At 41.8% G+C, this 26,570-nt stretch overlaps 3 protein-coding genes across 7 annotated transcripts; 1 reads left to right on the top strand and 2 right to left on the bottom strand.

The window, feature by feature from the left end:
- Positions 1–296: 296 nt before the first annotated feature.
- Positions 297–18,212, bottom strand: dnm3a (dynamin 3a). 5 transcript variants are annotated; one of them, XM_053879802.1, is made up of 21 exons: positions 17,592–18,212; positions 14,067–14,140; positions 13,559–13,708; positions 13,268–13,471; positions 13,087–13,185; positions 12,557–12,717; positions 12,343–12,485; positions 12,136–12,271; positions 11,240–11,307; positions 11,009–11,147; positions 10,834–10,920; positions 10,687–10,757; positions 10,299–10,359; positions 9,847–9,873; positions 9,314–9,427; positions 5,862–5,971; positions 3,007–3,118; positions 2,411–2,569; positions 2,053–2,276; positions 1,218–1,358; positions 297–658 (listed from the first exon to the last, which is right to left on the bottom strand). In XM_053879802.1, the coding sequence occupies exons 1-21, from the start codon at positions 17,747–17,749 to the stop codon at positions 625–627; spliced, it is 2,472 nt and encodes an 823-aa protein (XP_053735777.1). In that variant the 5' UTR covers positions 17,750–18,212; the 3' UTR covers positions 297–624. The 5 variants fall into 5 exon arrangements, 4 of the variants coding, with proteins under 4 accessions (XP_053735777.1, XP_053735793.1, XP_053735785.1 ...); XM_053879818.1 differs by having other exon boundaries at positions 18,090–18,125; XM_053879810.1 differs by lacking the exon at positions 9,847–9,873.
- Positions 18,213–18,508: 296 nt separating this feature from the next.
- mettl13 (methyltransferase 13, eEF1A lysine and N-terminal methyltransferase) lies at positions 18,509–23,809 on the bottom strand. Its single transcript, XM_053879844.1, has 9 exons — positions 23,557–23,809; positions 23,012–23,284; positions 21,995–22,463; positions 21,390–21,589; positions 21,113–21,302; positions 20,848–21,003; positions 20,557–20,769; positions 19,311–19,442; positions 18,509–19,220 (listed from the first exon to the last, which is right to left on the bottom strand). The coding sequence occupies exons 1-9, from the start codon at positions 23,707–23,709 to the stop codon at positions 18,928–18,930; spliced, it is 2,079 nt and encodes a 692-aa protein (XP_053735819.1). The 5' UTR covers positions 23,710–23,809; the 3' UTR covers positions 18,509–18,927.
- Positions 23,810–23,965: 156 nt separating this feature from the next.
- itpa (inosine triphosphatase (nucleoside triphosphate pyrophosphatase)) lies at positions 23,966–26,337 on the top strand. The gene is made up of 8 exons (XM_053879951.1): positions 23,966–24,031; positions 24,821–24,878; positions 24,965–25,029; positions 25,137–25,210; positions 25,296–25,327; positions 25,458–25,570; positions 25,645–25,721; positions 26,185–26,337. The coding sequence occupies exons 1-8, from the start codon at positions 23,969–23,971 to the stop codon at positions 26,291–26,293; spliced, it is 591 nt and encodes a 196-aa protein (XP_053735926.1). The 5' UTR covers positions 23,966–23,968; the 3' UTR covers positions 26,294–26,337.
- Positions 26,338–26,570: the final 233 nt, after the last annotated feature.

The following is a 26,570-nucleotide window of genomic DNA, read 5'->3' as shown; positions in this document are numbered from 1 at the left end:
ATGTCAGACAAAAGCTGATGCGAAAGACCTGGAAACAAGAACGTGCATAAACATGATCTGGCACAAGAGGTCACTACTGCACCTTGGCAGCCCTTGCTCCATTGAAGTTTGGTAGATGCAGACTGAATCAAAACCCTTGGTTTTGGCTGCGACCTGATAAATTCACAAATCGAAGCACACTACAAAACATGAAACAAAACTGGTTGGATGTGATAGGCGGCACACAGAAAAAGATTTGAAAAGCGTTTCACAATTTTAGTGTGATTTAAAAGACGAGGTGGTTGAAAAATAAAGGTAGTTTAATAAAACAGTACAAACACAGTGTGTGTATAGTCTCTTGATATATATAATGTCCATTTGTATTTACAAAAAGCTCAGGCAATAGAGAGAAGCCTGCAGACGGCTGAGTACATTCCAGTATTTACAGCCAATGATAATATGTACAAAACAGCCTGAGGGCTGAGTGAGTTTTGCAGACAGCAGCTCCCAGTGGACACACACACACTAGCTGAGTTAGACCCACAGCTGGAGATCACATCACACAGGTCACAGCCGTCTCCAGGTAAATGGTCTGTTGCATCTGGACGGCTCACATGGACATATGGGAAATGGAGTTCTGATTTGCTATTTCACGTTTGGAATTGGTGGTGGGTGCCTCCTGGGGAGAAAAATGTATACTCGTACAGAACCACACAAAAAAGTGTCTACAAGTAAAAAGAGATTCACATCTTGGATGGAAAGAGTCAGGAAAGAAGTTGACTGTACGCAGGAAAGAACCTAAAAAAAATCATTGGAGAGCACAGAGGAAATGAGGCAGGGAGAGAATGGCGAGACGAGCCAAAAGCAGGGGAGGAACCGGTGAACGAGATGAAGTGAAGAAATGTACAAGAAGTAAGGAAAATAACGATTACTGCATGAGCGAAACTGTGGAAGGCAATAAAACATATTCCTGAAAGCATGCAGAAAGGGGAAAAAGAGGCTAGAGAGCCGAGACGGATGAAGACATGCCCAAATGTTTGGTTCTTTGTCTTAGGCTGAAATGCTTCGGAGGCTGATGGGAAAGAGAACATGAGAAACACATTTTCCAGCAAGACCCCCACCCAGCTCAAATATCAACTGCATGCACCCCAGCGTTCCTCAGAGGCATGTCTCATTGGGAGAATGCACACATTTGCCAATGTGCAGATTTCTTGTCGTGATTTCGTATGTGGGGTTACCTTGGCACACTTGGCGGCGCTCTATGAGGTCGGCGGGTAACCTTTTGGAAACCATCAGTACTTTGGAGGGCAGGGTGGGAAGTGTGAGGGTAAACTCGAGGAGCACCGCTACGGGTTCCCGCCGTCGCCATCTTCTCGGGTCTGGGGAACATGAAATGACGTAGCTCATCACACTGACAATGACATTGAAAAGCCTGTATTACTCTTCACAACCACGTTCAGCGTGTTTCAGTAATCCAAAAAAAAAAACAAGATGGCAAAGTATCTCATAAAGCTATAAGCAATTACTGTACATGCTGCATTTGCAACTAAAAACCTGCCAAATGAAGAGGAAACACAAAGTGTATTTTACAAAATGTATCTGTTCCTTTCACCATCATATTTAATTGATTCAAAATGTTTACTTCCTGTTCACATTCGGGGTAGCCACTGCGTACTCAGGGGGCGAACTCAGGGAGATGACTTAGAAATCCTAAATTAGGTGATGTAACCAGGGGGTGTTACTGGGATTTTCCAAATTCCGAACACAACTGCAATACACCCTTAGACTTACCCAGTGGTCTCCAAGCCCAGACCAAGCAAATACAAACCATCACTGATTAACAAGGAAACGCCTTGGCCTATCTAAAGCATGGCCTTAGTGAAGTTGTCCTCTGAGACCTTTCATTTTAAAATCGATAAGTCTTCATCATAAAGGATGGTAACTAAAGTTGGTAAATGTACATTTCTTGACAGACTGAACAAAGTTCGGGGATTCATTTCATCCAGACCTGAACTAGTCCTTCACTCCAAGGGTAAACCTCTGAGCTAAAATAATACTGACAAACATCTCCACCTGGAGGACTTTATCCAGGACGAGTCGGCGGGTGAAGGCAGAGTCGAGGAGCATGTGGAGGTGGAGATCTCTCCGATGACAGCCAATGCTTCTTTCAGGGCAGCATGTTTATGCAGCACTTCCTCTCTTCGCTTCTGCTGCTCTGGTGACTCATCCATCAGCATCGAGCATTCTCCCAGTGCGTAGAGCTGAGCCAGGAGCTTCACGCTGATGAACTCTTTCACCTACCAAGACAAAATGTAAACAGCTGTGTCGAGCCTGTGCAAGATTTTAAAAGCGCTTGAAGTATAACTACAAATATCTGGAGACGTCCTATAATAGGAGCCGAACTTCAAACTTTTTGAATGTCCACACTCACACTGTTGATTAAAAGGTGCATTATGGCTTTTGGCATCAAGTCCCTGATCGTCTTGTAGATGATACTCATGTAGGAGTCTACCAGGTTTCGAATGGTTTCCACTTGACGCTCCAGTAGCGGGTCAGTGAAGTTCTCTGGAGGCGTATCATTCTCTGCATCCTGTGTGACAACCAAGACAGAAATAATCACTTAAACACAGTGGATTAATGACGCATCCTTCGTGTCATTCTATAGCAGAAACAAAAGCCGGGACACAAAAGATGAAGGAGATGCCAGAAGAAAGAAAAGGGAGCCCAGTTGCAAGTCGAGGAACTGCTGATTAGAAACAGACTATAACACACACGCTGCAGTGACATCATAGGCCAAGAATGCTGTGCTGAAGAGCCAACGACAGAGCGGGATGGAAGGGGTGGGGGACGTGCTTTTTCAATTTGGCAAAGCAAGAAATGGGGGAGACAGACAAAGGGATTTGGGAGAAGGTGTTACGAAAAACAAAGGCTGTTTCCATCCGAGAGGTAAGGTCCAGACAGGTATAGCATCTCACAGCCAAGATCGAGGAAGCACTTCATGAAATAAGCCAAGGTCAAAGTACTAACTGTGACTTTCTCAGGATACACTCCCGCCCGCAACAGAGAAGCCTTCCAGCCGTCCAACTCCTCCTGAGAGTTACAAGCCAACTCCAGGTGCTTGTAGTCCTTATACACATTCCTGTAATTAATTAACACCCAGAGGTAAAATTAGCAGTAATACTGCCAATTGCTACAAGGGGGTCACACCTAGCAGCACATGACTCCAACATGAGGTCCAAACAACCAGATCACAGACACAAGCAAATGAAAACAGATTATCTTGAGCAGCTGGCTGGTCTCTCTTTAAGACAAGAGTTGCCAGGAGAAACTTAGAGCAAATACTTGTGCAAAGAAGTGGTTTTGTACACTTGGTGTGCATCAGACCTGGTAGCATCCAAGACACCTCTCTGATCATTTGAGCTAAGATTTTAGTTTAAGAATTTAAGTTCCATCGGCTTGGTGAAGGAAGTGTTCCCTCATTAAAACTGTACCATAGTGGGGATTTCCTGTCATTTTGGGGGCCGCTGATCTCTTTCCAGCTGAAACATTATTTTAAAAAAAATAAAATTTCACAACTTTCACAGTGGAGAAGCATTCACCGAACTCCACGTCTCATAGATTTCTGAGGGAGGGGCCCAGCCACATTCTGAAAACCAAAAACCATTAAATAAGGCAGCCAAGTACTATTTCATTGATGGGTCAAGTAAGAATAGGAGAGCACAACACTGTCACTCCGACACACTGTTCTGCAGCTTTATTCCTTATAGTTTAATAACATCGCTGTTACATTAATCAGGGCTGTAGCTCCAAAAACAATCGAACATTGTGCTACGTCCTATCACATGAAAGTTGGAGGGAAAGTGCTTCTGAGTAGGCTCAGAAATCAGTTGAGTTTCAAAGTAAGGTACACCACAAACAGCTTCCTTGTGTTGAAAACCGCTCTTTGCCATGAACCATTTTTGATTTAAGGGTGTGCTTCTTGCACTTTTCTCCTTGTCATATATTATGCTGCCAAGCAGGATTTGGTTAAAACGTATTATCCAAATCCACATCTAATGAAAATAGCACAAGATACCTTTTGTTGGTCGTAACGAGCGTCTTATGTTTTAAATAGATAGAGTGTCACTTATAAATTATAATTTTACAGTGCCATTTGAAAGACTTCTTATACACGTTTCGTTTCCATTCACTGGTAAAGGTGAGCATGATGGCAGCTCTGGGTCAGAGATTCAGAAACAACGCATTGAAAAAAATGCACCAGAGTCGACAACATTTTGTCTGGATTAGGTAAAGCTTCAAACAGCACAAAACTCGTGTACGTAGATTTAATACAGGCCTCCTCTGGGGACTTAGTGTTCCCATTTGATTAGGGAAAAAGAAGTTTTAAGGATCAAGTGGTTAATCAATGAGGAATGATAAAACAAGACCAAACACAGACCGAAAACAGAATCATTCATGACATGATAAAAAACATTTTGTTTTGATTATCTCTGTCTTTTTACACCTGCTTGTCGGCCTTGTCTCCCATTTCATGTTATGGTACATCACATATTGTTTGTGTTTTGGCCGTGAAGATGTGCAACAAAGAGAGCACCAAGTGAGGGATCTAAAGCTGCAGCCCATCTGTAACACATTCTCTTTAACAGCTCAGTTGTTTTTCCCCTCCTTTTGTTTTTCCTCTTCTTTTGCTGAGAACACGGCAATTACCCTCATGTGAAGCCTGAATCAGTGTGTTTGAATACTTGAATAAAAGTGATGAATAAACAAGGTGATTTCAGTCGCTAAAACTTTGCATCAGGACTGAGAACCAGGCGGTCGGTTTCAGAGCTTATGGCTACTTTTGGGCGAGGCTAATAAGTTTGGGTGTGGTGGCTAAGAGTCAAGGATCCCAGCCAATGATGACAATACTTGTGCGCTATTACATTACGATCAGGACAGGGACATACACACACAAGTACATTCACACACACACACTTATCTCCAATGAGTTATCATCCACATTTTTGTCTTATCCCTTTGCACTCCAGATCGTGTGAGTTTTCCTCCCGCATCTCGTAGAAATTCTACATGGAACCCTGATTAAGATTCAAGTTTCAAGAGTTTTGATTATTGTCAGACTCGGTCAAAACTGCTGCAACTTCTGCCACACACCCTCAAAAAATACATATAGAAAAAATAGAGGGAAAGTGCAGGAGAAAAGTGGGGGGCAGCAGAGGACAGAATTTGACACATTCCTGGCTGATGGATCTGATTCTCTCCCACTTTCTTTCTCCCCTTTACCCTTCCAATTCTTTTCCTCCCTCCTTCTTGTGGTGAGTCGAGCAATACTTTCCAAACAAGAGCAGCCTCATCTCTGATCCAAACGCTCTGGCTTTGATTAGGTGCTTAATGAGCCTGCCATCGGTATGCTGTGGTCTACGCACACTACTTCACGCGCACACACACATGTACACAGGCAGACTACACAAACGCATATGTCCACAGGCACGATTCAAGTTTCTGTGTTTGATTGGAGGACAGAACACTATTATAAACAAATCACACATGGTGCACAACAATCAACCGGGCCTTGCTTTTGCTTCTAAATTCTTCTCCTTCCCCTTCTCTCTTTCACCCACTTTAACCCAATAAAGACAACCGCTTAACATTTAACAGCCCGACGTCCACTTAGAGTCAATAAAACGGCACCCACTGGATGTAGCCCGGCGACAAACTTGAATGGAATGGGTCATAGGAAGGGCAAAAACTTGTCTTCCAAATCTTTCCACAATATTCCACCTTCGTGAAACCTTAACTCTCACCGGCACCGGAGACCATAGCGCAACTTAGGCTTGAACAATAAATCATAAAAAACGTGACGTCTCGCAACAACTTGCACAAACCTTGACTCCGTGTTGAAGATAGCGAAGATGAATTTTCTGGACATGAAACCCCTCTCTACATCTTTGAGCATGAGGTTGTCCAGAGGAATCATGAACTTCTTCTCCTTCTCCTTGAAAATAAAACGAAAAAAAAAATCAAATGATTAATAACTAAAATTGTACTAGCAATAATGGTGTTTCATTAATTGACAGTTGCAAATTCTCTTTATAATCATGACTTAATTTGTCAAATGTGTTCTGGTCAGATGTGTAAAGTCTAATATCATCAATGAGAGAGTAAAAACGGAGAAAACAAATGCCATAAGTTTGCAATGTTATGTCGCCCCGGACTACATACATGACAGTGAACAGTAGTAGGAATGACAGGGATGAAGTGAGGAGAACCAGACAGTATGGATGCAGGGTACAGAGCACTCCTGTCAGGAGGGAGGGAATCAGAAAAGGGGTACAAAAAAGACAGGGTGAGAGAGGCCACTGCCACATGTGAAAGTCATTACTCAAACTCATGCTCTAAAACACAACATTTCTGCACAAGTGGAGCCCTTCCCCCAATTCCTAGTCCCAACCTTCGAGATGGGGGTTTCCAGAATGTGTTCTGATTCAATGCACACCTGTGGATCAAGTTGATAGGGAAGACTTTACAAAGCAGAGGTTTAAATGAGCGATATAAAGCATGGCTGTGACAAACTGCGAGTGCACCCGATGACACAGACATATTACTAGAGTGCGTGTGCTGGATGTATATTCTAGTCTCCCCTCAATCAGTGCTCTCCTGAACCCTACGACTCTGTCCTTCGTTCCTCTTTCCTTTTTTTTCCAAAGGGGCCCACTTCCTGTTACAGAGCCTGAAAAATGACAGAATGGGATTGGCACTCATACAGCAACATCTGGGATCGCTTTAGACACAGTGGGAGGAGACTGAATGGAGTAAAGCGAGCTGTGATGGGGTAGAAATAGAAAGTAGAGATGAGGAAGAGGAGGGATGTATTGTAGGTGGACGGAGGGATGAGAAGTGGTGACTTTTGCAAGACCAGATGAGGAAGAGGTGAGGAACTTTGAGGGTTGAGGAAAAGTGTGCTGAAGGAGGTGGGAAGAGCCGGCAGACCACTAAGAAGTTGATTTCCCTTGTGGGTCCCATCAACCCATATATGGCTGCTGGGTTCCTCCCTTACTCTCTCTCTTTCTCTCACTCTTCTTATTTCCTTAAGCCTTCCCGAGTTAGCGGGCAGATCCCAGCCTGAATCGGTGAATGTGCCACGTCAAGACTGGATACTTTGCTGTGACTGGGCCCTTTGGACACCCAACTCAAGACAAACCAATGCTGAAGAACATCATTTCGAATGGACATCTGTTCCCGGTGACAGGCGCCGACACCATGACAGGACAAGATAGAGGAGCATAACTGGAAGGAATTTTGCTGGCTTGCCGCGCATTGGACTTTTGCAAACAAGCAGCACAGGAAATGGCATGACAGCTCATAGAAAATACAAAATGGTCCTGCTCCGTCATCCCAGTGTTCAGACTACCTGTTCAGGATCTTACTGGTGTACAGTAGTCTGCACATTGGTTAGACTGTGCGAGGAAATTCTTCATTTAAACTTTTTTGGCTTCTAAATCACTCGGTTATTTGGGTTAAAATGCATGTTCACTATAAAATGAAGAGTAAAAAATGCAACAAGCTAGACTTGTTGATTGGCTGCCTTGTATAGTTGGGCTTGGTGCCTTTGTTGCAATGTTAGATGGCTGCAGACATTGTGGCATATATACTCGTGTTCTTAGGGATCCAGGGGTTTTTGGGGTCACTGTGGGGTATCATTCATCATTGTAGCTGTGTCTGGGGCTGTTTCTTGTCCTGGTGAAGACTAATGGAAGGGAGATTTGTAGCAGGCCTCACACAAGTACGCTTGGAGGGAGGCTGTGAGATTAAGCGTATGGGCACACAGGGTCTGTTTCTCTTCACACTGACTGCTGGAGTTGTGTCAGTTGAGGGCAAAGGTATGCGCGTCTGCTCAGTGGGCGGCACAACAAAAATTACAACTACAGTTCACACTCACATGATGTCAGGATGGGCTTGATCCCAGCAAAAGAGGTGCAATGTTTATTCTAATTGATTGCGTTGGAGTGACGGAGCAGGGGAGAAATGAAAGGAGGGCTAATAGATGAAATGGGTGAGGGGGAGTAGAGAGCAAGACGGTGGATTTCAAGGAAGAAAAGGGGGAGGTCTGTGATGTAGAAAGAGCCATGTGGGATTTCTCTGGGCAGATCTTGGAAGCTAGTGTTTGGACAAAGTTTCATATTTTCCAGCCAGGAATGCACAGAGTCCCAGTGAGACTGCCAACCACAGAAAGAGGGGGAGAGAGAAAAAGGGGGAAAAGAAAAGGAGACGGATGATGAGGAGAAAGGAGAGATGGTAAAGAAAAATGAAATCTGTGGGGTGTGTGTGGGCGGGAATGTGGAATGCTGAAGCTGCCAGAGAGTAAATGTATCAGACGTCTGGCTAGGAGAAGTTTGGGGAGCGAAGGGGAGAACAGTTGCATTTGAGTTTCACTTGTGTTGTAACTTCAGGGAACAAGAAGATGTCTGGTACGCGTGTGTACAGTCTGCATGCCTGAGGGCGTTTAGTAACTCTGCATCCTAGATATCCGGTGTTTACATGAAAAGTGACTGTGTGTCAGTCTTAGCAAGAGTATAATTTCCTCCAATATTTGAATGCCAGTTAGTTTACATCAAGCTTGGTATGTGTAGAGTGTACTGTATATACAAGTCTGTCCACTGAGTGTGAGTGTGTGTTTTAGTTTGGATTGGGGCAGCTCCAGCTGTGTCAGGGTGATCCGCTCCAAATGCTTCAACTCCCAGAAGAGGAAAAGGGGCAGGGGAAGGTAGTGAGAGGAAGAGTGAATGGAGAATGAGACAATTCTGGAGGTGAGTGTTGAATGGACGATGGAAGTAGGCAGGCTCAGTAAAATGTTAATGTAATCGCTAGAACGAAATAAAATATTTAAATTTCATTCATTACATTACAGGCCAAGAGGACCATTGTTTCTTCAGAAAAACAGATCATCCTTAAAAAGAATTATGATCCATTATTCACAATTGCCTCTTATTAAATTAACCTTTCAATTTCATTATAAGATTGATTTATAGGTATGCTCTATCTCATGAGCTTGCATCTTCCCTCAGCAGGTGTGAAAGGATGAGACTGTTGTGGTGTGTCTGCCTGTCTACACTTGCTGTGCAGACCTTCTGCTCCTGTACAGCAGGCACAGACAGGCAGACACATGGCAGCCCCACTGACAACAGACATTTGGACTCCACCATCTTCCTTTTTCAATCCAAATAACCTGCTAATTCTTGCTAATGTTGCATGAAAATGTTAATAAATACTGGATGAGATCAACATAGTGAAAGCTCTTTATTTTATTGTGTGCTTAATCAATCAACAAAGATCTCACCTCATCATCTTTGAACCAGGAAAGACTTTCAGCAGTGAGAATGAACCAGCATTCTTTGGATCCTCCTTTCATGATGCCAATGTTGCTGATGGTCAGCCAGCCCTTACGTATGACCTTTGTGGGGGGGGGAAAGAAAATATTAGTTATTTGCTGCTCAGGAATGTCGTGATCTGTAAACTTTTAGAACAGATTGACACTGAGAGTACGGTGAAACCCTATTCAGCAAAGACCACAAGCAGTCAGAGAAAAGAACTTGGAGCAGAAAAGATATAGTTTTGTGTCATCAAGAATGAAAAAAAGATTTCTGAAAAGTAAAATCACATCAGGTTGACAATCGGATTGGAAGAGACAGTTCGATATCCATCGACCAAGCCGGGATCGACTGGAGCTGTAGACGTGCAGATGGGAGAGAATAATTGTTTTCCCATTATGTTAAAAGTGTGCAACACACAACATTGAACCTGCATAAACAAATAATGTTGGTCACCAAGCCAGACAGCTGTGTTAGTAGTTTGTAGAGTTTCATATCCTACTATTAAACTTGAGGGAGGGGCCACACCCTGGAGAAAAAACACAACCAACATCAAGCTCAAATATGTTTGAAAACTTTTTGAATATGATCATGACAATGAGTCAGCCATTCTCATGTTATTCTATAGGTGAAAGTCAGCACAACTTTAAAAAAATAATAATTTAGGACAACTCTATTGACATTCATTACGTGATCCATGTTCTGTAGAAAACTGTATTTGCTCAAAATGCATCAGTACAATATCAATTCGACTCATCCATGGGCATGTACTTTCACATGCATAATTATTGGCGCCAAATAGTCATGATACTGTAGGCTGTAATAATTTTGTTTTTGTCAACGCTGACCAATCTATCCAGCCCTCTAAATCCATCCATCATTTCCCAATATAGTAGTCACTTATCTTAACTTTGGCTCTAACTTTCTAAATACCATGATAATGATTTTCCTCACCTGGTTTCCTGGCATCCCTGCAACAGTCTTCTTATTTCTCTGGTTATTTATATGCTGAGCACTAAGCAAGAAGGAAAATATTATTACAATGTAATTGTAAACCATAATGAGAGCATATAAAATTTGATAGTGTTTCAGAACAATAACAACAATAACCTGCCACTTCAGGAGACTAATATGTAAATTATTTCACAAGGAGTGAAACCTGCAATGATCCTGAGATTTCTTCAAATGTCTTCAAAAAGTCTTATTTCTCTTTCGGTATCACATGGAACAAACAAATGATCAAGAAAACATTACATTATCTATTGAAGGGAACCGAAGCATATTTCAAAAATGTCACCAAAATTTGACACAACATCATGTTATAATGCTTGCGCAAACATACTTGGTGAAGCCGATGAAGTCCTCATGTTTGGTATTGATGTAAGCAAGCTGGATGTCGATAAGCAGAAGAATCTAAAGAGAGGAGCGGACATGAATAGTTAAGAACAAATTAATCTTTTTATTACAGAAATCTGAACATGTGAGTCACCTGATCTTTACAAACTCGTTCTTGTTCTCTAATTTCAGCTGAAACCATTCGCTCTGTTTCATCTTGCAGTTTGGGGAAAGAACTCAGCTTCAAATGAAACACCAGAGATCAGTAAAAAGATGCTTTAAAAGCAACATTCTGACCAATAGTCGTTCACTTACACAAACATTAATACCTTGTTGATACACTGATCCACAGTGGTGACTAACTCCGAACTGACCATGTCAACAAAGTTCAGGCATGGTGCTTTAAGTCTAGTGATCTGTTTCTTTACAATAGCTTCAAATGCCATGTCGGGGGTGAACAGCCCAGTCCTGCGTGTTGGACAGAGAGATTCAAAGGACATTAACAAATACATTGCCAAATACAACATCAACATTACAAATGAGATCAGATTATACTTCACCTAACACCGTGAATGTTTCTTATTGCATAGTTGATTTCTTGCCGCAACTTACTTTCGTCTGATTCGATCTGGAAACGGAAACAACTATCAATCTTTATTGACTGGGTTGAGCAATTCAGTTTTCAAAAATGCAGCTTTACCATTTGTTTGACACCATTGGGATTTAAGACCATTACGTGATCAGCGAGTAGTGAAAGTAGTGAACGTTAAGCTAATCATGACAAAGAGATCCTTCAGTGATTATGACAGTATTGTCTGAATATAACTTTTTCCTATTCTATTCTATTTTAAGGTTGTTGGTAGACCTTATTTATGAGAGTGGGGCTGTCAGTTCTCTACATGGTTGAGGGTTTCCCACCTGGAGAGACTTGATAGCCTGAAAAATGAATACTAGCAAGTTGCAGAAACACTTCGCTTTCTATGTGGAAAAGATGACTGGAAATTAGTTTTGCTGTTTTGCATTTGATGCAACAACACTGCACACAGGTTTTGTGCTGCTCTGATTCAGTCCATGTTTTTCTGTGAAAAGACTGGTTTCTCACATGAGTTTTTTTCTGAGAACCATGATTACAGGTGCTTATTTTTAAGCTTATTTTGTTAAAATTCAATATCGGTCATTGGGAATAATCCCAACAGACGTCAACCCACACTTTAAGGTCAATAGCGCAAGTACAATTCCTGTGTACAAAGATAAGATCCCACTCTAAAAACACCATCTAATCTCACATTGCCTCAATATGCAAGGAAAAAAGTAAACACACTTGTTATGTACATGTTAATGTATTTCAATCTAAACACATTTTATAATGCTGATTTGGGGAATATTGTTTAAATTTAATCATAATTGTAAATACTATTCAAAAGTGTGTAGTATTCTAATTTCTTCAAGGTCATACTTTAACCAGCTGGTAGGGGAAGTATTCATGGAAGATCCGATTGATTCTGGCTCCTCCTGACAGATTCACTGTGTCAACTCTGTCTCCAGATCCTTCGATAAGCTCTTCGTAGTCAACAGCCAATCGTTGCACCAACCTGTAGGACAACAACAGCCAGACTCTCATAATCGTTTAAAATGTATCCTATGTCAAAGCTGAGCCACTGACTGGAGTAGTGTCTTCGTCCGACGTGCGTGGTCATCAGGACTGTATTGCTTGTAGTCTTCCGCCTCTTTATTCAAGGTCATCAGTTCGCTCTGCAGCCTACTTCTGAAGTCTGGTAGTGTCTCCCGAATGTGATTGGTCAATTGCTGTAAAGGAAAATGATGACAAATCAGCGTCTACATAACAGAGTTTACCAAAATATTGCCTCATTGTGAACCTGGTTTAGAGTTCTTTGTAAGTAAGGGGTGCCCATGCGTGGAGCCATGTGTCTGTAGGCAGGGTGAGACAGGAAGAACTTCTCCTCCGCGAGCAGCGCTGACATAACATCCTTCTTTCCATCAATGTCTTTCTGACTGCGGTTCACCACCCCGATGTAGCCTGGAAGACAGGAAACGGATAGAGAAGGGAAATGTTTTTGTAACAAAAATGAAGACCATAAAAAGAACTCTACTCCATTTAATTCAAATCCCAGACCATTAGTCCTGTTAAACTGAATCAAAAATACATAAGTTAGTCTTCAGCGGAAAGCATCTGTTATCTTGAGTGTCAAATTTCACATTTGATTTCAGATATGGATGAAACTAATCAAGACTCCGTGTCTAATTCATGCAGCTACTCTGGAAGATATTTCCCTGAGCTTCCATGGCTAATCCATTAACACAATAGCAGATGCAAGATGAGTTCGAGGTATGAATGTCAAAGCCATAGTTTCCCAAACTTTCCATAACAAACGCAAAGAGGATGTACCTCTGCACAGTGGAAGTAGCCGGTTCTCCAGTATTTGTTGAGCATCTGTCCCTTCGTCCATCAAGTCCAGTTTGGTAATCACACCTATTGTACGCTGACCTGAAGACAATTCCAGGAACAAAGCATTTAAACATGTTTTTCTTATATCCAAGTGATATGTTAACAAGAAAACAGAACTCACCTTGTGGATCAACATCTTTGGCAAGTTTAAGTGCATCAGAGTTCGCCAGGTCAGTGTTTGCCGGCGTGACAGCCAGGATGAGACAGTTTTCCTTACAGATGTACTGCATGATCATGTCTCGTATTTGGTACTCGATATCTGCAGGCTGGTCTCCAACAGGAACTTTGGTGATGCCCGGCAAGTCGACCAGAGTCAGGTTTAACACTGAGAAATGCAAGGTCAAAAACTACATATTTGTTGCCATTTCTCACGAAAAGTAAGGTAAATTGTTTTTCTTTTCTCCATTCTTACCATTTGGTGAATAAATCCGAAGGTTAATTGGAACAGGTGAGATGCCTTTGTTGGATCCTAACAGTCTGCAGGTTTCTGCCTCTATTTCTTGACAAATCTCGTGAAAGTCTGTGAACTTCCTTCCTCTGCAGTGCAGAAATTCACCGTACTCTGACACAGCACAAAACAGTTAAATTAATAAAAACATTTTGAAATAATAAGAAATGCTAATTTGGGCAAATACATAATACATAATAAACTATGAGGTGTGAGTGAGCTATTATGCAACATAATTTCCCTTTTGTCAGGATTTTAAAAAAAACATTACTGCACGATGTCGTCTGTTTTTATGGAATATGAAAGTGCCCTCTGGTGGCTGCTCCGAATAAATGCACCAGATTTGTTCATGTAATTCAATAGATTGCCCATTGGTATTTGAAATCTTCATCCAGTTTTCAATGGGTTTTTTTTAAGTATATTGTTCTTGTATGGTGGGAACATGCATTTCATTAATGAGAAGTAGACTTACCAGTGTCAGCATTTAGAAGCTGCAGTATCAAAGGTCGGCGTGTGACAATTCCTGATCCACGTGGAAGGAAGTCTCTGTTAGAGAGAGGAAAAAAGAAGAAGCATGTACCAACTTTTACATACACAAGTAAGTGAACTAAGTCCAGCGTATAACAATTGCACAGACAACTTAAACGGCTACAGAGACTTTCTTAAAACACACAGTGACACATGGTATTACAGAAGCAAGGAAGCATTTTAAGTATTGTGAATGCACCCCAGTGCATTAATTCACTTTAAACTCACATTAAGGAAGTTTGTGTTGCAGCATCCTGCTTGAAATGAAAATGCAGGCAATGACCAACACAGAGCTGTCATAGTTTTAACAATACAAAGACACGTGCAGATGAAATATCACTGCACAATCAGGAAGACAGGATCTGCACCTCCTCTCCAAAAGAGCTTCAGGGTGTTTCTCCCTCCCAGGACAATACACACATGTATGACCTCATTGGAGGCCGCTCCGTTGAGAGGAAACAAGGAGGCTGCTGCCTTATTTTTAGACAGGATGGAAGCAATAAACCCACCCACCACATAGAGATTGCTCGGAAACGATCCTGTCAAAATTCCACTGAATGGAAGTCAGAATTCGCAACTCAGAAAAGCTTGCTTGTTCCTGGTTTTTCATGAGAAGTTTTTGAGATAGAGGAGAGACAGACATGGTTCTGATACCCAATCAGAATCGTGAATCATGTGTCAAAAATCAACCTCTGTTCGGGTTTGGACAGTGGGAGGAGACCAGTGTGTCTGGGGTGCACCTATGCATAAAAACTCCACATCTCCCTCTGAGAGCTGCCTGAACCTGGAATTGAACCTGCACACTTCAACATTAAACACAAGACCATCATGACAGGACTTTCAAATCATGATAAAACTATTAACTGACAGGAGTGGTAGATCCTTCAGAAATGTCACCCACAGAAAGAGTTGTGGTTCAGATGAAGTGCAGCAAAGACCACAGAAATAACATGTGCAATTGACTAACCATCAGAGTATCATGAGATCTCTCTGGTGCCATGGAAATGAAAGCCATGAAGCATCTTTGTAACGGAAGGGGATTTGAAGACATTGGGAACACAAATTTTGTATGAACGTTGCTTGGCTGAAGGATTAAAAGGGTTAAAACACAGGTTCCTTCTTTAAAAGTACAATGTTTGATCATGATTAAAAGCAGAAACTGACCAACAAATATACACTCTGATAAAAAAAGACCAGCTCTGTTGTTGAAGTGAAATATGAGGCTGGAGGCAGGAGAGAAGATGTGTTCGACTCCCCCTCTCTTAAGAGCTGCACTTTTGGCAGCACACTCAAATAGTGACGACAAACCTCCAAGCAGGGGAGGGGCGAAACATTTTCCTGAAGGGCTCACCCATGTGAGAAGCTCACATGAGCCAGTCTAAAATGGTGGCATAAACATGTAATACTGTGGATTTATAAATAAATACCAAGGGCTAGTCTACCAAAACAAGATGCTAGTTTAGTGAGAGAATGGGAAGAGGATAGTCAGAGAGAACGTATTCAACATACAGGACCTGAAAGAAAAATGCCACAGTCAAACATATAAAATGAATACTATAGCTTTGCTTGCCCAATCAGTCTTGCAAGTATTGGATGGCCACTTGAATTTCTGTAACCATTTCCAAAATGAAAGAGAAAGCTAATCAAACCCAGGAGAAACCATGAGACATGAAATTGTCTGTCTTAGATGTAGAAAATGGTATATGCAGAATTTGGGGAGCTTCACTTTGAAAAAAATCTCACTGTAAAAACTGTAGGAACTTGCTGAACAACTTTCTCAAGTGGATAAGTTGAGCACAGTAGGGTGATGGTACAAGAGTGTGATCACAGACTTTAAGTGTGTGATCGAGGGCTGCTGGGGGAATAAAAGAAGTCAGCTGACTTACTAAACATTGCTTCAAAGTGAGAAACAAAAAAACAAATGCTTGGAAATCAATGGTTCCCGTGCTAAGAGAAAATAGTTCTCCAAATGGTATGTGTACTAGTACTAGTGTACTGCCACACACCCTGACTCTCCTGGAATCTTCTGCTGAACATGAGAAAATATATATTTAGCCATATCACTGGTGCTGGAGGAGAACATGATCTGAGACTTAATAGAGCACCTTCACTGGGCAGAATCATTCAGCATGACACAAATCTGTTCATCCATACTTCTCAAACAATTCCACATTATTGAAGATTCACAAGCAACATAGATGTGTGAAACAAGTTTGCTGAGATTATTTCACAGCATAGCAGTGCAGCAGGCTTGTGATTGGGAGACCTCCCATCATATTCTGAGGATCATTTTAGCCTCTTTTTAGTAGTACGGTATGTTTGTAACTAAAACAACATATGCAGGTGAGTCACAGCGGTCAGGGTATACTGCTAAATAGGAAAATGGGTGAGTCTTAAACAAAAACAAAGCATGATGGCAAAAGAGATGTTAGCTGTGCTAAAAAAAAACAGCCCAAGATGTCAGGAGAAGAAACAATGTGTTGAGCATTTTTTTATGGTCAAAACCTCAGCTGCTTTCATATTTAATACATACTTTTTCAGGATCTAAACAACTACATCTATTTTAATCATCCACAAAATGCTTTGGATTAAATCACCAATAACTCAGCCTTTGTTCACTTTTCCCAATCATGGGGCCACTTCCGCAACAGCTGATTTAACTGCTTATATCTCATTTTTGATTGTCATATCTCTTCTCTGTCTGGCCTTATTGAAACACAAGCCATCCTCCATTGTCTCCTTGTGTAGCAGGCATGTGCAAATGAACTGGTAAATAAAAAGGGAAGATAAGATTTGAAGCCCAAAGGTTAAATTTGAACCATCAAAAAAGGTCTGTCCTTATGTCGACCTGTGAGCCCTGGATTATCTATGAAAGAACAAGCCCACAGTTAGCTGGCCAAGATCCATGAGGACACCCAGATTTTTACACCCGCTCTGTTTTCCAGTTTGTCGAAGGAGACCACCACAACACGGGTTATGAAATTAGCGTGGGTTGATGATGAAGATCCAGTTGTTGGTCAAGGTTGCCTTTACAGCAGTTTTGAGACTTGCATGGTTGAAGGTTGACCAAAGTGGTGGGCCTGATTCTGCACCTGGCCTCCAAGTATGATACATTGCAAGATACATCCTGTACTATCACTGTGGTATTTCCTGAAAGATGCGAGATAATTAAGTTTGCGAGGATGTGAAAGGAAAGCTCTCAAGTGTTCAATCGACACTCTGGCTTGAGAACATGCCATCACACTTCAGTCAGAGTAGGAAGTGACAGTGAAATCATGATATAAATTTATATGTGAAAAGTTCAAGTGATATCAACTTCTATGTGTTACCAGTACACTCACAGTTTAACACTTTTGAAATACTACATTTCAGCAGCATGCAGTTCAGAATTGTTTTTCTTGTTCGGCTGGATTTAGAGTCCAAAACAAAAAACGTACAATGACTTTCATTTTCGTCTACACGCGCTTACCTGCCCACGAAGCTTTCCAGGACCGAGCTCTTGCCAGCGCTCTGGCCGCCCACCACGGCTATCTGGGGCAGGGTGAGGCGGCTCTCCCCCACGCTGCTCAGGGCGTCCTGAAGCCGGTTGACCAGAGGGATCAGCTCCTCCATCCCGCGGTTGCCCATCGCAACGGTGCAGCCGAAAAGCTAACTCCACACCAAAATAAAATCCTTTATCACGCCTGCTGTGCCCCACACCGCCTCACGCGACACCGAACATTGTTCTTGCTTTGGTAAATCGCTCTCCACACATTATATATACATGTAAAAAAAACAACTGAAGACTTTTCTTGAACGAATCAAGAAGAAACATTAGCTCCTTGAGCAGTCGTCGCTGTCTTTCCAAGGTACATGGTCGTGTTCGCGGACGACAGCCCCCCCGCTCCCCAACCAAACAAAAGTTGCTGAAGACGTCCCAATTGCGTGAATTCTGCTCCAATCCTGCGGTTTTCAAACGGCGACCTACCTGAGGTGCAACACACTACCACCCTTCAAAAGTTACGAGGACAGAAAACACCCAGGTTTGACAGCTAACGGTAGTTTCCTGCGCACGCGCAACAATCACTGCTTCAACTCTCAGACCAACTCACTCAGCAGCCAATGCTGACAGAAGGTTCAGGAGGGAAGCATTCCTTCTTCAAAGACTGCTATTTTAAAATCTCCCACACCCACTTTTGATAGTAGAAATCTACTGCAGCCCCATGAACCATTGATCTAATGGAAAATGACGCTTCTACATTCCTGGGCATTGTGAGCACTGGAAGAGGAATGTGATCAACAACTCCACACTTAAGCGGCCGGTTGTGAGGGGTTGAACTATATATTTTTGGTGATATGTCTCTTTTGTAAATAAACACGTTGCATTTCACTTTCAGACCACAATGTATTATTTGACAGAAGGAGGAAACCTCTACCCAAAGACACCCGAATGATGTCAACTCTAGGTCCCAGGTCCTCCTCCCAGTTGGACACAACCAGAGGGTGAACGATGTCCATGCCACCTCATACACTCTCTGTCACATGTACCTTAGCCCAGAGAGGTGAACTAAAATGCCACAGACATCATAAACTATGTGATAAATTATAAAGGAGAACTTCTTCAGTAGTGGAATGTATTGAATGAAGCAGACATCACAGAGTTATCTCAGACAAAAAGTAAAATTTAGATTTTCCCATAAGAGCCAGCAGATTTACAGTAAATATGAAGCAGATATGTCACACATTTGAGTACATTTCTTTCAATCAATTTCTTTGATCACACTTGTCGGAACTAACAAAAGCTATTTATTTCATATGAGAGAAGCTCAAGCGACTTTCAGGTCTTTCAGCAGCTCGGATATGTCAATATGTGGCTGACGGTTTGAGCCAGTCCTGTTGGAGCACAGTGAGCTCTGCAGATCCTTAGCTGCAACGTTAAGTTTAGAGAGGATGTCAGTCGGGTTTGAGATGCTGCTTTCTCCAAGGGAGCAAAGCAGCACTTCATTCACTTCCCCTTCAATCTTTCGAGAGAGCACGGTGGGGAAGACACTGTAAACACGTTCCAACATGTTTTTCCTCAGGGCAGAGTTTCTGCACACAAGGTTCAGAATGAAAACGCCTGGAAAAAGAAGGGGGTGTCGACACCGGTCATGAATTTCAAAGCAAATAGTTTTAACTATACATTGAATGAGGAGAGAATTAATCGTACCTTTTGGTGTCAGAAGATTGTGCACTTTATGCAGGATGGAGGACTCTAGAAAAGCAGCCGGTGGACAGCTCAAACCCAAAGTGCTGTCTTTACTGTCCACATCAAACATGATAGCGTCAAATAGAGTGCCACCTTAGAAAAGAAAATAGAGACAAAGAAATTACGAGGAAAAAAACTCCCAGAAAGGCCAAAAATCGTTGCTCGTCCCACCCATATTGGCTTTGAAGAATAAGTGATATCTTTTGCATTTATTTTTCTACCAGACCAACAGACATAATAGCAAAACCTCCTCAGCTGAGGTAATATTTCATGTATTCATTGGTGTCATGTGATACTGTAAAGCTGCTCTTACTCCCACAAACACTAAAACTGAGCATGTTACTGTGGAAAAGAAATAGTGACTCATCAGATGGGACATTGTTCTCCCAACCACAAGGTGCAGCTTCAACATGCCTGCTGATCGGAACGGAGGAATGGAGCAGCCGAATAAGAAAAGACATTGTGCCATTTATGAACATCTCTGCAGAAGCAGCTGACAGCTATTTACAGTTACTTTGTAGATCCTGATTACACATTACAACAATGCAAACTAAAACTGTAACCCTAATTATGAATAACTTCATCGGCTAATATAATGGTGAAACCGAGTTTCACACAGCATCACATTTTCATCTTTTCCTTGGACACTGCCGATATGTCTCACTAACAAATGTAAAGTCATATTTTTCATAACATTGTGCGATTGTGAGGCCTCATGTCAGTGTGTCATCACGCATGCGTAACACGGGCACTTTTTCAGTTAGTTAACAAGTTACTACTTCCAAACAAGCACACCACACACCGAAGTTATGCATCCACGTGCTTCCAAGGTAAAATAACACAAATGTTCTTACTCGGTTTTGATGTTTTGTAGTCAATTTAGGGCCAATATGTGATCAAAAGTAGTGGTGCATGGTAACCTTGAACACAAGCAAGCTTTTCGCTGATAGATGACACGTGACGATCAGAACTCTCTGACAACAATTTGCTGGATCCACTTGCCTCAGCATTCAGTTTGTGTGTCCAAGTGTGTTTGCTGTGCAATGAGTGTGAAATGTGAACATGTTTCAAACCTCAATGACAATGCTCCGTAAGTTTGTTAGTGCTATATGATGATGAGAGTTAATTCCAGGCGAGAATAATGAAGGTGGTGCAATTGAATTTGGGCTTGTTACGGAGCACAGGTCTGGCATGACTGAAGACAAACCTTTCTTTTCCAAGGTGCAGATGTGATCAAGGCCGTCTCCAATAGTGACACGCAAATGATCATCTTGTTGGAACCCAAACCATTCCTTTGCCACTTCCAGGACAGTTGGATCCAGTTCCACTACCTCAACAGTAGCTCCAGGCACAAAATCCCGGAGGAACTGAGGCAGACATCCTCCGCCAAGTCCAACCAGTAGCACTGACACGTTCACATCTATGAGGACAGGAGGTAAATGACTCACCAATTGCTTATATAAAAGCATGTAGAAAAGACAACATCAAACAAGCTAACCTTTGTTTTGTGGTGACCCCACACCAAGCATTGTGAGACCTGCCACCATGACTTCATGGTGGGCACAGCAAAGAAAACCACTGTCAACGGTGGTTGAAGAGGTTGTTGAAATCGCTGGTGTCCTGGCCTTCTTTTTATTTTTCTTGATGCTTGAAGCTTAAATACACCAATGTAAACATATTAGGAAATGTGATAATAATAATAATAATAATAAAAACATACATGTATAATAAAGAGTAGAGTGAAAAACACAAAGTGAACTTACCGGTGCGTGAGGGGACAAGGCGACTCTCTGACTGGACAAGAGCAGTGTTCGACAGAAACACAAGTCTACGATAAAGACTGCCATCTTCCCCTCTCACGTTCTCCACACAGTATTCCCCACTCAGTTCACTCACTCCCCTGCTGACTTCTTCCCGCCAGCCTAAGTCACCCCCGACAGACAGGAATGGCACCTAAAAGGGGTAAAAGGTGCAGTGAGCGTGCATTCTTGGCGGAGACCTAAGGTCTTCATTACCATAATGTTTTGTAAAATGTCGAACCTGGTGTTTGTCTGGCATTCCTGGGGGTGCAAGCTCCATCACCATTGGCGACAATTCTAACTGAACTGCTTGCATATCTGTGTATTCTTGATTTCTGTGCATGGCTACGATAACCAGCCGGCGAAAGTTGGCGCTTGCTGCCAGTTGCTTACGTCCCTCGCTGGAGCTATAGAGCCAGGAGCTCTCACTGCCTTGTGGAACTAGAGAGAAAACTTGGAATTACTATGGGGCAATAGCAATGACTAGAGACCGCATGAAAGACAACAATATGGTGCACCACAGAAACCAGAAAATCTATTTATTAATTGTCATTAGATTGCTACTGTATCTACACAAAATGTAGCATAGAATAGAGTGTGTGACACTTTTCAGGCCATCCATGAAGAAGCCTACCCACAGCTGACCTCATCAACAGTGCATGTGTGAGCTATATACAATGTATTTCAGGTCATCAATCTGGTCAAAGGCAAAGCCATGTGAAATGAACTTCTGGTGAGGTGGGGAAGGTAGGTAGTAGTTTAATAGCAAATGCTTGGTCTGTCCTCTGGACTACCAAAATACCAACATAGGGCATTAAAGTTTAAAATGAAGAAAAAAAATCTCACCTATGAAAATGGCGAACTGGTTTGCTCTAGGTACTTTGACATCTGGAGGACAATCCTGCACTGTGAGGGAGTATCTGGGCAGACCACTTTTGGCATGGCACAAGGTCAGTGAGAGGTTTGCATCAGAATCCGTGCCAGTGCAAAGTCTCTTTCTCAAAACAGAATAAGCACGGTGCTGCTTCACAGCAGACAAGAGCTCAGCAACCTGTGTGAGCCGGGTTGGAGTCCCATCATCCCCGAGGCACATCTCCAAGATAGGTTTAGGCATTGGCTGGCGGAACTTAGTGCAGACCAAGACGAAGACAGGCAAGGCAAAGGAGTCCTCTGCATTTTCACATTCCTCCTGCAGGCAGTGCACTCTCACGGCCCAACCCAGCTCCACAAAGCCTTCCACTGCCAATGCAATGACACTTTCCTGTGCCAACGTCACGCAAACATAACGACCTCCAACGCTGAGCACCCGGCCAACCTGCATGTCAACATTAAAAGGGCACAATTATAATACTATATTGCTCTAATCTATTGTGATACTTAATGACTTATAAACAGATGTTAAAATGGGAACAATAATAAAACATACGCGTGGAACATGCTTTTGTTAAGTTTGTTAAAAAAGTTTTAATGTAATCATTCACAAATAATGTGTGTTTTCATGCATCATTTTATAGGTTGCTTTAAGTGCATAGAAAGATCTTGTTCAAAAGAATTGTTCTACGTAAATGTGCAATCGCATCTGAACCACAGTTAAGGAGGAAAATAAAGAATGGAGAGATGAGGAACTATTGCTTAACAGACCCTAAAATGTATTTTCTTAACTTCTGCAATGAAGGTGGAATTCCAAATTTAGAGCAATAGTGGCTTTGACCAAAAATAACACGGCTAAATCGGAAGAAATCCCCATCACGAATCTACTCACCATGTTTTCTCACTAACACATTGTCATTTAAACCAAATTATTTGGGATTGACCAAATAATTTGGATTGACCAAATAAATTGATTGTAAAAAGAAATCCTACCTCAGTGAGCATTTTTCTAGCAAGTGCTCCCTCTTTTTCAGAAGCCATTGCATCCAGGGTTCCCTTGTCCAAAACAGCTTGGTAGCTGGCATCTTCATACATCATCTGAGTGGCATCCACCTGCTCGAAAGTGAGTCCCGGGCGGCGCCCGGAGTTCCGCTGCTTCATATTTGTGATAACGGTCTCACTGATGTCAATATTGGTCAGATGTTTGTAGCCCACGTCAAACATTTGCTCACTCAACTCAGAGTTTCCACACCCCACCACAAGAACCTAAAAACACAGACATATATTGAGCTCACATATAGTTCCTAGATGCTATCAGCTCCACCCACACTCCAACCACCATGGTCCTAGACAAAGCAGGTAGGGACACCATTTTCAGTTTGTATTAGTAACCAGTGTATTAGCTAGTAGTGTTGTCAAACACGAGAACCATTTTGTAATGACATACCCACTTTACACTCCTGTATTGCACAGCAAGGTAGCACCACAATGTGTTAACGTGATATGGATTCGAAAACACTGCACAGTGTCTCAGTTACCTTGTCCTGTAGTTTGATGTATTTGTGTAGAACGCCACAGAGCTTGTTGAAGTCTCCATACCACTCAAAAGCCTTTTCCCCGCGTTTCTGAAAGAATTTCTCCCAGTATTCAGCCGAGCTGAAGTCCTCGGTAGTCTTAGGTAAGAGACTCATAATAGTCGATGTTTTTATGTTTTGAAAATGCGTTGGTTCTTAATGTCTATTTACAGCCACAATCCACATGGCAGAGCATGTTTTTCCACACGGACATCGTTGGACGTAACACTGGGCTCTGATTGGTGGACTTGGTAGTAGGCGTGTCACTGAGTGCAACTTCTGATTTGCTGAAGGATTCCAAACGTGCTATGTATTGGCTGGCGTTCAGTAGGAAGCACATGGTGAGTTGTTGTTAGTCTTCCGGGTCTTTTTCAACATGGCAGTGCCGGCTGGGCGGTCGATAGTGTTCGTGACTGGAAATGCAAAAAAACTCGAAGAGGTGAGTCCTAAAGTAGAGTATAAGCCACGTGAAAATCTACTGTACCAAGTAAAGCTATCAAGCGTTACATGCATTTAATCATTACGCGCGGTGCATCACAGCCTTCACGAACGTCTTAACAGGCATATCCAAAAATAAACAGGCTGCGATACAACATGTCTCACAAGTCCTTGTTACCAACAATATTTATCTGTATAATAAGGCTGCAGTACACAAATCACTGTTTTGTTGCATTATTGCGCTGCTTTGTCTGCTGTTGTCGCTGTTAAAGGGACGAGTTAGAGATGATGCATGTATATTGATATTTGCCTACTTGTTACTAAGAAGTGCATAGCAATGATGTGGAAGAGCACAAGCAATGGACATTGATCACCAATGATGCTTTCCTGCCTTCCTTTGGAAGGATTTCAACTTGTTTGACACAGAAAATGAATACAGTAGTAGTAGTAGAATATTTCTTTAAATATATTCAAATAAATCTATTTTTGTTTACAGATGAGAAGAGTAGTAGTAAACAGTAAATGATCAACTCAGAGACAGAGTCTACAGATCTGTTCATGACTATTAACAAATCACAACAATCCCATGAAAGCTCAATATGAAGCCTTGTTTATATGTCAAATTTGAGGTGATTCGATATTCAATGGGACTGGTGGTGGCCATTGTACTCTTTTGTATTACAAACAGAGTGGGTGGAATGGCAATTAAATATGTCTTCTTGTCAATAAAGAGGATTCTGTGATAATGTGAAAAAAATTAAGGCAATCCCATGTCAATATTTTTTTTCAGGTCATACAAATTCTCGGCGACAAGTTCCCCTACAAACTAATCTCGAAAAAGATTGACTGTAAGTGAAACCATTGATTTAAATGAATGCATACTTGGCATAAATAACCATCTGTTAAACAAAGTTCGAAAAATTTTGCTTTGCAGTGCCCGAGTATCAAGGAGAGCCTGATGAAATTTCTGTACAGAAATGTAAAGAAGCAGCACGACAGGTGTCGCCATTTTATGATCTAAATTGATTACATTAAGTTGATTTAGACAAAATTTTAATCACCTTGTTTGATTTTTAAAATGCTATGTTTTTTTTCTTTTTAATAAGATTGATGGTCCTGTTATAGTGGAAGACACCTGTCTTTGCTTCAAGGCGCTGGATGGCTTACCGGGTCCTTACATGTTAGTAGCCCCATTCCTGTCTATAAAATATACACGTTAGAAGTCATTCAAATCTCATTAAATAATTTTGTTCATTGTTTTCTAGAAAATGGTTTCTGGATAAACTTAAACCCGAAGGTGGGTATTGGAGTTATTCATTGAATCTTAAAGGGCATTATGTCGTGACCTGACCTCCGAACTGTACTTGTTTGTTTTTTGAAAGTGATGATGTTTGTTCTTATTTCATATAACACAACTCCTACTTCAGGCTTGTATAAACTCCTTGCGGGTTTTGAGGACAAGTCTGCATGGGCGCTTTGCACATTTGCCTTCACAAGTGGGAAGGGTGAACCAGTGGAGCTCTTCAGAGGAATAACACAGGTATGCTTTCTCAGTAGCTCAGTCTTGCTAAAATCATCTTTTGTCACGATGTGTGATATCTGTTTTTCTTTCAGGGACAAATAGTGGAACCAAGAGGACCTCGAGACTTTGGTTGGGATCCTTGCTTCCAGCCGGAAGGATATGATAAAACGTAAGCAATGACCTCTACCTGTAGTACGTTCTTACTACCGCAAGAGCGCGCCAGAGACGACAACATGGGGTTCGAACTGCTCTACAAGGCGGCCCTTGGAGGACCGGTTTGACATCCCTGCTGTAAACTGTTGTTATTCCTTAATAAGGACTTCATATTTTCTGCTACCGTCTTGAACCTTTTATGAAAACACTGTTGTGAACCGTCTGTTGATGACCAGTTAAGATTGTGAGTTCAGATGTGTAATGTTTCTGCTGACCACCATCATTATTATCACTATGCAAATGGTAAAAAGGCTTGAGAAATGTCATAAGTTGTTTGAAAAGGTTTTTGTATTACAACTCTTATGCTAGCATGTCGTACAGTACGTCTCCTTGGATGTGGTGTTTTGGTCGATAGCTTTTATTCGAAACGTATTCTTCTGGCTAAATACGCTTCCTGTTCTGTCTGTCTCTCTTTGCAGATATGCTGAACTTCCCAAAGAGGTGAAGAACACCATCTCCCACCGCTACCGGGCACTGGCTGCTATGTCTGAGCACTTCTCCCCTGAGAAGAGGCAGAAGACTGATTAAATCATGACACATGCTCCCCTGTCCTGTTTTTAAATAAAGGTTTTATGTACCAATGTTTATCAAGCTCTTTCTCTCATTCCTTGTAAATGAGTACTAATGCTTTAAGCATATTGCAAGTTCTATTTTGGGTCATTCATTCCTCGTTGGTCATTTAAGGAGAAAAACTACTGTACCTGAAGAACTGAGTCAGTTTTCAATAACAAAATACTTTTAACACGTCAACACTAAATCAACATGGGAGAATTGCATGAGTTGATGTTGTTGATGTGTGATGTTT

Source organism: Synchiropus splendidus, chromosome 1 (genome assembly GCF_027744825.2).
Source record: "Synchiropus splendidus isolate RoL2022-P1 chromosome 1, RoL_Sspl_1.0, whole genome shotgun sequence".
In the NCBI taxonomy this organism is placed as follows: Eukaryota; Metazoa; Chordata; class Actinopteri; order Syngnathiformes; family Callionymidae; genus Synchiropus; species Synchiropus splendidus.
The sequence above is the reverse complement of the archived record's forward strand: the minus strand, read 5'-3'. Positions and strand labels throughout refer to the sequence as shown.